Source organism: Rhododendron vialii, chromosome 4a (assembly GCF_030253575.1).
Source record: "Rhododendron vialii isolate Sample 1 chromosome 4a, ASM3025357v1".
In the NCBI taxonomy this organism is placed as follows: Eukaryota; Viridiplantae; Streptophyta; class Magnoliopsida; order Ericales; family Ericaceae; genus Rhododendron; species Rhododendron vialii.
Genome location: NC_080560.1, coordinates 10,013,605 through 10,024,185, shown reverse-complemented (window position 1 = coordinate 10,024,185; position 10,581 = coordinate 10,013,605). Strand labels below are relative to the sequence as shown.

General features: G+C 40.1%; 2 protein-coding genes across 5 annotated transcripts; both read left to right on the top strand.

Moving 5' to 3' along the window:
* On the top strand, nucleotides 1-2,887 carry LOC131321954 (F-box protein At3g07870-like). 4 transcript variants are annotated; one of them, XM_058353011.1, is made up of 3 exons: nucleotides 1-301; nucleotides 484-543; nucleotides 887-2,887. In XM_058353011.1, exon 3 carries the CDS (start codon nucleotides 978-980, stop codon nucleotides 1,773-1,775), a length of 798 nt encoding a protein of 265 aa, XP_058208994.1. In that variant the 5' UTR covers nucleotides 1-301; nucleotides 484-543; nucleotides 887-977; the 3' UTR covers nucleotides 1,776-2,887. The 4 variants fall into 4 exon arrangements, with proteins under 4 accessions (XP_058208994.1, XP_058208995.1, XP_058208992.1 ...); XM_058353012.1 differs by lacking the exon at nucleotides 484-543; XM_058353009.1 differs by having other exon boundaries at nucleotides 484-2,887.
* A 6,097-nt stretch (nucleotides 2,888-8,984) lies between these two features.
* Nucleotides 8,985-10,070, top strand: LOC131323647 (F-box protein At5g07610-like). The gene has a single exon (XM_058355496.1). The coding sequence runs from the start codon at nucleotides 8,985-8,987 to the stop codon at nucleotides 10,068-10,070; it is 1,086 nt and encodes a 361-aa protein (XP_058211479.1).
* Nucleotides 10,071-10,581: the final 511 nt, after the last annotated feature.

The window sequence follows — 10,581 nt, the reverse complement described above, 5'->3', positions numbered from 1 at the left end:
GTTCCAAACAGAGCTTTCGTCTTCCCCACCCCACGGTCCCCACCCAAATCACAGAACTTTCTCACGCCATAGGCGGAGGAGTTCAGGTGAAGCAATAGCTAATCGAACACTTACCGAGCCGAATCGAAACACAGACCTTTCAAAACGGTGTGCTCGATCGACGACGGCTTGGCAAGAGACTGGGTTTCCAGCGGCGCCGACTGAAGACAAAGAAGACAATGGCGGCTGTGTGGTCAAAATTGGCAACGGGTTCTTTTCTCACGGAATCTCGCCACAATTGGTGAGAAACGAAATGGACCTAGTAAGGGGTTCCTCATTCTCTCCATTTCTCACCCTCTATCACCCTCTCTCGCCATTTTAATCATCCAAACATACGAAAGAATCACTTCTCCTTTCATTTCTTTTCCTTTCTCTCGAAATCGCTCAATCCAAACGACCTGTTAGTACTGTCTTTGATCATTGAAATGCTGGGTTAAATTATAGGAATTGAGACGAATCGAGCGATCATAGCCGAGCTCGAAAACCTAGGGTTTCACAAGTTCTGTAAGTTCTTATGCCCAACTCTCCCTCTTCCTCAAAACCTAGGGTCTTTGTTTTTTCCAATTGTCTTTTCTTTTTCTTTTTTTTAAATCATGTGTTTTTTTTTCCAATTGTATCGATACCATAAGCATCGTCTTATTCCAGGAATAAAGTGGGACTACATACCAACTGAACTTTTAGATGAGATTCTTGTACGGCTACCTGTAGAATCTCTAATTCGATTCACATCCGTATGCAAATCATGGCACTCTATCATCACAAGCCCTAGTTTCATCGCCAAACACCTAAACCACAGCAAAAGAATGACCGAAAACCTTCTCCTTGTGACTTACACCTTTATTTACAGGAGAAAGCGCTATTTGTTGTGCCGTGGCGATGAAAAATTTGGTGATGAGTTCGCCAAACTGGAGTCTCCTTTGAGTACTTCACTTGGGCATATGGTGGGTAATTGTAATGGTTTGTTTTGTATGATTGATACCACTTCGCCACCGTGTATTATTCTATGGAATCCATTAATTAGGAAATCAGTAACTCTTCCCATGCCGCCCTCTCTGCCACATACTCCTCATCCGCAGTTTGTTTTGGGATTTGGTGCCCACCCCACTACGCATGAGTACATGTTGGTTTTTATTCTTTATGAAAAGGCGGATATAGAGCAGGGAAAACTTCCTTCCAAGGTTGAGCTTTACACCCAAGGCACAGGATCATGGAGATCCATCACTTCTGTTGGTCATCCACATCACATTCTGCGTCATAATTGCTTCCAGGCTTTTGTTAATGGAGCGATACACTGGATTGCATGTGACAGGAGAGTGGTGGATGGTCTTAGCAGTTTGATAATGTTGTTCCATATGGGTTCTCAAGCATTCTCGGAGATGATGATGCCTGCCGCTCTAGTCAATGAAATGCAATTGCGCCTGTCCATTATGTCATATGGAGAATCACTGGCCGTGCTATGCCATGGACAGGAGGGTTCTTGTGGCGTGTGGGTGATGAAAGAATACGGAGTTGCAGAATCTTGGGCTAAATTATACAATATAAATCCTCCAGGAGTATTGGCGTACAAGATACTAGGGTTTCGGAAAAGTGGTGAAGTTCTACTATGGATGAGTGACAAACGGCTACTTTGTTATGACTGTGAGACCAAGACTTTGACAAATACTGGATATACCGGGAGTTCTGATGCCTTTGCCGCTGATACTTTCATGGAATCCCTAGTTTTAGTGAAACCATGAAATGGTGTCTTCTAGGGGCAGTTGATAGAGGTGAAAGAGCAGCTATTCTGAAGATTGGTGGTTCAAGCAATGATTAGGGAAACAAAATCAAGATGTCTACTTGTTCTTCCTAGGGTACTGAAGAGTACATCACTACTAAAAACCATGTCTGCACCCAAACCTAGTGACATTTTATCTGAACGGTGGTCTAAGTATGATCCTTACTTGGTTTTTGATCCTACAAAATCACCTCATTACAAGGTTGTGTTACTTAGTAGTTCTTATCACCTTAATGCTTCCCGATTGGCTATATACGCTTCTGAATGTGCGTCTTGGAAGTACATGGATCTTGTACCTTCAATTGAGACTGGACCTAGTGCCATTTGGAATGGAGCGCAATTATTTGGATGAGTTGCAAGGAATGGGGGGGAAATCGCTTGAGGCACGAGTACGTCTACTCTCGACTGGACATGGATACAGAGAAGCTAAAAGTAACTCGAGTGCCTTCAGACCCTAGTCTTTCGAAACATATGCTTTATTTCGGAGAATGTGGTGGTCGTTTGCTTCTTATTCATCTTCCTTCTCATGATGCTACGGAGTTTAGCATTCTTGAGATGGACAGAAATAGCTTCTGCTAGATTGTCAAGGACCGGGTAGATCTAATGTCCTTAATAGTGCCAACCCAAAGAAGCTGCATAATTTCAGTGATAAGTGTTGTGAAAGGAACAAACGAAAATGATCTTGCAGTGGTGTTCTACAACCGGGGCGAAGTCATTTCATGTAATCTTGAGTGCAGGACAATGAACGTGATTTGTGAGTGGTCTCCACGTGAGATTAAAAGTTATGGACGATTGGGACTTTACAAATATTGTAATCAGTTCATTGAAAGTCTATCACCTATATGAGTGATGTCTTACGATGTTGAACCAATTACATAATCTATTCATGTGGCTCAAACGGTCATTTTTTTTTTTTTTTTTTTGTCTCTAGCTGTAAAATGTGCTTGTTCAGCTGAAGTATCTTTTGTCTTCACTACGTATGATGGATTCTCATGTAACATCTTTTGTCCTTTGGTTATCACAACGAACCTTCCCTTTATTGATGTATTTGATTTTTAGTGGTCTTTGATGGTTCCATTCTCTTTTAAGCTAGCCCTTAGATATTCTTGTATTCGTCGATGATTGTTGTACCGGAGCATGCACTAATGAGGCTGTACACATGAGTCTGGGTGTTTTGTTTCAACCATTATAATACAGTTATTAAAGTACTATCCATTCATTTGATCACTAGAGAGGATATGTTAACTCATTTCCTTCACATTCCTGATCTTCTTGTTATGATGTGGCTCTCCAGCGCCGATAGAAAGATGCTTTCACAGCTGTTCAAATACTACTAATACGTAATTAGAAACTAGGACATAAAAAGCATAAAGTTGAGCAGACTTAAATTTTGCAAAAGACATGTCGTTGTCATGTTTGTAAGAATAAACCATGTCTCTTTGATTAATCACTTGACGGTTGGAATTCTATAGTAGGTTATGTTCATCAGCTGCTTTCTGATTCCTGTATCTTTTGCTTCTACTATTAAATTTTTTTTATTCAGTTTGTTATTTCCTTGACATCTCTAGGACAATTTGGAGAATACGTGCTGTGGAATTCGAATATAAACCGTAACGGGTGACAAATGATTATAATGATTATGAGTTGGTTTGACAAATTGCATGCTGATTGTGAATTGAAGTTACAGATGATTGGCTCAGGAAAAGTGGTAATATCACTTAGCACAGCAGAATTGAAAAACAATACTTCTCTAGTTCTCTTCTTGTCTATTATTTGAGCTAATCTGTTGTTTTGTTAATGCTACTGGCTGTTAAATCTTCAAACCTCTTTGCTTGGGATCCGGATCTGCGTACTTTGTTGCTGAAACAATGATAGGTAAAAGCCTTAGAAGTTACTCTCATTTTTGTAGATCTTCCACCGCCTCTGTTGGCTCTTATTTTAAAAATTGCATGCTAACATCATAGAAGCCTAAAAATGCATGAGGATTTCAAACCGTATAAGCTTCGGTAGTCCATAAATGTCTGCTGGTCATTATAGTCATGCCAGCACAACTTTCTTTGATTTACTCAGGAGTAAAATAGATCGCCTCATCTGTGGGTGATTTGTTCAATTCAGGGAAGAAATGAGAAAGTATTTCTTTGAAGTGTCTTGAGACAAGCCATGGAGGTAGCTACCATGTTGGCATGTGCGAATCCAGAAATTTTGGTTCCTGCCATATCCTAACATGTCCACTGCAAAATACTCGCGGTGAGTATCCAACTGCAAGAGTTCTGGAATATGTCACGGCTCCTGGTTCACTTTAACTAGCATGACGTATTAGCTTCGTAATCTAGGTTTACAAGTCCTATCTTCATTAGTTTCAAAATATCTTCAGCTTTTTATGTCATTTTTGTGTTTGGTTCAGGGCCTAGGGTACTCTGGTATTTGGTTTCACTTGACTGTTTGGTGGTTTTAGGTAACAGTTCAGAAGTTTAGTTGCATGGTGTATTGTTCTATATGTTCGGTTCTGTTCCCTTGCTCCTTTCCATGTCCTTTCCACATCCCGAACCTGCTGTTGCACTTGACTTTCTTCACTTAATAAAATCAATAAGCATTAGTTTTTCCTCTTAGTCTGGGAGATTTGATGGAGAAGGTGATCACAAAAACCACGAGCCCTCGCTCCTGCTTTGTGCCATCATGGTTCTAGCAATCAACCAAAGCAATTTGATTATAATTCAATTCGCCATCCTGATCAAGTTCTTTGTTCACGCTCATTCCTTGATTCTGGTGATCAATTTTCTTTGGACCATATCATGGGCTGCTTGGACTCTTTCTGTTCTGCAGCGGGCCACGTAGACATGATCAAAGTCCTCGTTGTCCAATATCTTTATTTTTACTAAACTAAAAACCGGCTTGTTGGTAAGAACCCATGGACGGCCAAAGGACTTTTTTGGAACATTAGGAATAGATTTCACTATGAGAGGATGGAAACAAGTCACTGATCCTGGTTTAAATTGCATTACTGTTTACTTTTTTTTGTATTGTAAACTAGAGTGCCACAAGTCTTATATCCATAGACAACTGACAAGCTAATTCCCTTGCTCATGAGATGGCCTCTTGGGCTATAAAGGAACACTTTCTCGGGATATCCCTTAAAGTTGATGAGCTTCCTTTGCCTTTTTTTTTTTCTTTCTTTGTTTCGCCTTTCTTTTTCGCTCTCTTTCTCTGTCTTTGTCTTTCCTAGAAGAACAAAAAAAAGTCTTGTATACTTTGGTAGTTTAAGAAGAGTTTAAATTCTGTCCGGCTCATCCAGACAGAGGAGGTTTTCCGCCTGCACCACCCTATGGGCCTCCTTTGTGCATTTTTTTGAGTAATCCAAACCGTGCATCTTGTAGAGCCTGCAAAATAATGTATTCATGCAAAAAATCAGCTTGTCTGGACATTGAGAGTTATGTCAAAAGTTTGAGTTCTAGACGAAAAAATGGACGGTTTGGATCTGTCAACTATTTTTTTAAGTTAAACTGTTCACAGCCGTTTATTTTTTCGTCTAAAAACTCAAATTTTGACATATCTATCGATGTCTGGATAAGTTGATTTTTTGAGTAGATACATTATTTTACAGGCTCTACAAGATGCACAGTTTGAATTATTCAAAAAAAAAAATGTGCGAAGGGGAACCATGGGGGTGGTGGAAAACCACCATTTTCTAGCTCATCCAGACAAAATTTACACTCAGTTTAAGAAATATGGGTTTACATTTTATTCTCTCTTTGGGGGGTTTGAGGTGGGCGCGCCTCTCTAGATTTTGTTTCCCTTGTCACTTAACTCTGCTGCATGAGTTATTAGTCATCGATCTTACCAATTTTTCTACTTTTGTTCCTTACTGAGAGATTACCCTTCTTATTTTACATCTTGGACACTTTGCGGAAGAATGTACGCGCTGAAGGGATACATTAGACAATGCATTCTCCATGTTTCGAATTTGAAAATGAGAATCCATGGAATATCCTTGATAATGGTCTTTGTTATCACGGAGAACTCATTACTCCTAAGAAATGGGGTTTTGGACGGGCAATTGAAAAAATAAGATTTATCCAGTGTTTTGATATGGCCAACGAGTTGATGTTTTTTAAAGTGCCTTTCGAAAGTGGACACGTGAGGGTTTGAGCTTTGTGGCTGCCTTTGGAATTCTTTGTACGTTGACCCCTTCCTACTCAAAATAGTAGAACAAGCTTTCAAGCAATGTGTATGAACTATCAAACAAGCATGGCAGAGTGAAACTGGTCAAGATAACAGTAGGGAAAGACAAGTTCTCACTTGGAAGAAAGGGCAACTTCCAAATCCTACACAGTTGCCTTTGGATGGTAAACTGATGAGGAATATTGCCATGCCAGTAGCAAATATGTTTGGTGTACTTGAATCGTGCCAACAAGAATGTACAGGCTCAAATATGTGTCCTCAGGTTGGATGAGATAATGCTGTTAATGTGAGTTCTCTTACACACAGTACATAAGAAGGAAATTGATTTAAGATCAAGCTCATTGTAGAGAGAAAAAAAGATTGAATTGTATGAAGGACTAGGGCATGATTGATTGCTGCTTGGGTAAAATCTTTCAAGTTCAATAGTAGGAGAAATGGATGAATATGTGTGAATGGAGAGACTTTAAATTCCATTTGGTGCCCTCTTCCAGACCAAACCAAAAGGAAACCTCTTTAAGCATTCCAAACTTACACTAAGCATACAAAAACTAGCCTCCATATGATGTGGTTCCGTATTAAGATGAACAACGGGCTGACTTCGTTGCACTCAGTAACGGAGCCAGGGGAGGACAAGTGGAGGTGGCCACCGCAACAAAATTGAGATTGTCATCCAAGGGACATAGCAAACTTTCTAATGGATGGTAATGACAAACAGAGACCTCCAGTACTAAAATTATCATAACTAGAAGCATCGCCAGTTTGTAAATTATCATGACCTGGAAGCATCACCAGTCCGTTGTCAATTTAACAGATTTAGATGGTAGGAGTCTATTTGAATAACGGAAGAAAAGTTTAGGAGTAAAATTGAAGTTTTTGAAAGTTTAGAAGTCTCAAGTCTATTAGACATTGAGGTCAAAGTTTTGGGGTATTTTAAAATTTTCCCTTGAAAATGCAATTAGTAGAAAAATTTGTAGCATTTTTGTCACCGAAAATAAGAGAGAAAAGAACTCCCCTTTACGTTTGCCCTTTCCTCCCTCCCTCTTCGCTTCCATCCTTTAACCAGTTTCTGTGACCAGCTGTGGGCAACGTTGCTGCGTTTCTAGGGCTCGAATATCTCTCTCTCTCTCTCTCTCTCTCCATATACATAAATGTGTGTGTGTTGTACATGTGTGTGTATCAGTATGGTTGAAAAATGAGGACTGGAAACAAGAGAAATGGGTTGGGAAAATGAAGAGAGGGAAATATTGCCAACTATTAAAGAGAAAAATGAGCAAAACGTTTTGATTTTATGAAAGAGTAGTAAAATGAGAGAGAGAGAGAGAGAGAGAGAGAGAGAGAGAGAGAGAGAGAGATGTTTATCTTGAATACGAGTTGCTCTTTTTTTTTTTTTTTAAAAAACTTCATCTCGAGGAACTTGGTTTTCTGATTTGGGGAATTGGACAGTGGTGGTTGTGGTGCTAAAACAGCAACCCATTTGGGGCTACAATCCACTCAGTGAGTGTGTGCGCGCATGCGCGCCTGTGTCTTCTGTGAACTTTGGGTTGATGTAAGTATTACTACCTGACACTTTTAGTTGAAACCCCTACACTGTGAATGGGTGTGTGCGTGTACGTATTGGCAGGGGCGGAGCCACCTTGAGACAAGGGGTGGCATCCGACCCCCTGCCTTCCAAATTACAATGGAGATAGTTATAGTTTTCACCCCAAAATAGCTTACTTTACCTCACTTTTACATTACAATTTGTCCCAGTCCGTTTAAAAGTTTGGAACTTGAGGAAAAAAAGAGGGCAAAGTAAAATATCATAACTTCTCCCCAAAAAAACCCCCAAAAATATCTACTTAACTTCTTTTTGTTACCATTTCAACGTTTTTTTTTTTAACTATTAAGTAGTATGAAACAAAAAAATTTTGTGCTATAGGAAATTGACCCCACTGCCAACAATTTTTGACTCCGCCGCTGCGTATTGGGTTATAAGAGAGGAGGAAATGAGGATGTCACTATTACATTCATAACACTTACATTAGTACATTCATCTTGAGATACAAGTCTTGAAGCTCTTGGTTATTTTTTATTTTATTTTTTGGCCTCATCATGTCACAATTTTCCTCCTTACTCTCAACATAGAACTGGCACAAACAATATTTGACTTATCTTAAGTTGATCAGAGGGCTGACTCCTAATAGACATATGTTTGAAATACATCTTAACTCTTTTATTCACATTTATTAGCTAGTTGCTGAGATAAAGAAGAGGGAAGTTATAGGCTCAAGTTCTTCCATGCTATTGACCAATCAATTAACTAATTAGACAAACAAGAGTTGTGAACATGCCCAAACCAATAGAAACAAAACTAAATGAAAAATCAGTTTGGGCTTTTTGACATGGTTTTTCTGTATTTTCCTGCTCATTCTCTAGATAGAGTTAGAGTTCATGCTTGAAATTAAAGCCTAACTGCATATATCCTAACTAAACATGCAGTTTTCATATGGGGCCTGTCTCGGTTCTGTTCTATTGGGGTGGGAACACATTACATGATCCCGATGAAGGTTTTTCGTATGACACCCCTCCGAAGGGGTTCTACGACGTACCTCTGTGTATGTCCCTCATGGAGTTGGAGTCGATGCTCCTGCCCAAGGTGGCTAGTAGTGAGGAAACAGGACAGTTGAGATTCACTTGCAGATTTCCGTTCAGGAATTGGCAAAATGTCACCAAGTACAGGCCATTTCCAATAAATGATGACGAGTCATTCTCGACTCTCCTACGAAACCGTTCTATCTTCCCCTCGTGCCCCGAAATTTACGTACGGATGGAATACACGTATGGGGAAGATCAAACAATGCCCTCTCCTATTCTTCTTGTGAGTTTCAATGCACCGGAGAAAGTGTCGAAGCAAAGCAAGCCATTTCTAAAATCAACCTCAGCAGAGAAATGGTCACTGGCGGCGGAAATTGTTGAGAGCAATGTGGATCTACTGACTAAGATACTTTAAAGGATGCCCGCAAAGTCACTCATCAAGTTTCAGTGTGTGTCCAATCATTGGCTCTCCCTCATCTCCGACTCCAACTTTGCTATCAACCACACCCGCCGTAATCCCACTCCACTGGTCTCCGGCATATACGTACATTCCCATTGGTGCCATACCCCACCCTTAAACGACCAAGTTTTGCCTGTCTCCGTGGCCGGCCACTGCCGCAATAGTCTCCCGACATTCTCCTTTCTCGACCGTGCTTTATCAACATCTACAGCAACTGTAACCGTAACTGACTCTTCCAATGGCTTGATGTTGTGTTGCGATGGAGATGGGAATTATATTGTTTGTAATTTAACCACCCAAAAGTTCATACAACTTCCCAAACCTAATGACATTATATCTGAATGGTGGTCTCAGTATTATCCTTACTTGGTTTTTGATCCTACAAAATCACCTCATTACAAGGTTGTGTTACATAGTAATTCTGATTACCCTAATGCTTCCCGATTGGCTATATACACTTCTGAATGTGCGTCTTGGAAGTATGTGGATCTCGTACCTTCAATTGACTCCGGACGTAGTGCCATTTTGAATGGAGCAATTATTTGGATGAGTTGCAAGGATTGGAAGGGGAATTGCTCGAGGCACGAGCACGTTTACTCTCGACTGGACGTGGATGCAGAGAAGCTGGCAGTTACTCGAGTGTCTTCAGACCCTAATCTTTCGAAATACACACTTTATTTCGGAGAATGTGGTGGCCGTTTGCTTCTTATTCAACTGCCTACTCATGATGCTACCGAATTTAGCATCCTTGAGATGGACACAGATGCCTTTTGCTGGATTCTCAAGGACCGGGTAGATTTTACGTCCTTAATATTGCCATATAAAAGTAGTTGCGTAATTTCGGTGATAAGCATTGTGAAAGGAACAAAGGAAAATGATCTCGCAGTAGTGTTCTACAACCGGGGCAAAGTCATTTCCTGTAATCTTGAGTGTAGGACAATGAACGTGATATGTGAGTTGTCCCCAGATGAAATTACAAGTTTTGCACGAAGGGGACTTTACGAATACTCTACTCAATTCATTGAAAGCCTGTCACCTGTTTGAGTTATGCCTTACAATTTGAACCTATGACATAATCTTTTCATGTGGATCAAACAGTGATTTTTTTGCCCTTGAACTGCGGAAGGTGCTTGTTCAGCTGTAATATCTTTCGTCATCACTGCGTATTATGGATTCTCATGTAACATCTTTTGTCACTTGGTAATCGTGACGAACCTTCCCTCTGTTGATGTATTCAATTTTTACTGGTCTTTGATGTTTCCGTTCTCTTGTAAGCTAGCCTTGGATGTTACGGTATTGATCGATGACTGTTGCAATGGAGCATACACCAATGTGGCTTTTTACACAAGAGTCTGAGTGTTTTGTTTCAACCACTATAATACAGACATACAGTAACTAAAGTATCATTCATTCATCTAATCACTAGAGAGGATATGTCAACTCATTTTCTTCACATTCTTGATCTCCTTGTTATGATGTGGTTCTCCGGCGCCAATAGAAAGATGTGTTTGCAACTGTTCAAATAGTACTAATACGTTATTAGAAACTAAGCATA

Coding starts and splice junctions, on each gene's coding strand:
- LOC131323647 (XM_058355496.1), top strand. CDS start 8,985: ATGCCCGCAAAGTCACTCATCAAGTTTCAGTGTGTGTCCAATCATTGG.
- LOC131321954 (XM_058353009.1), top strand. CDS start 633: ATGTGTTTTTTTTTCCAATTGTATCGATACCATAAGCATCGTCTTATT.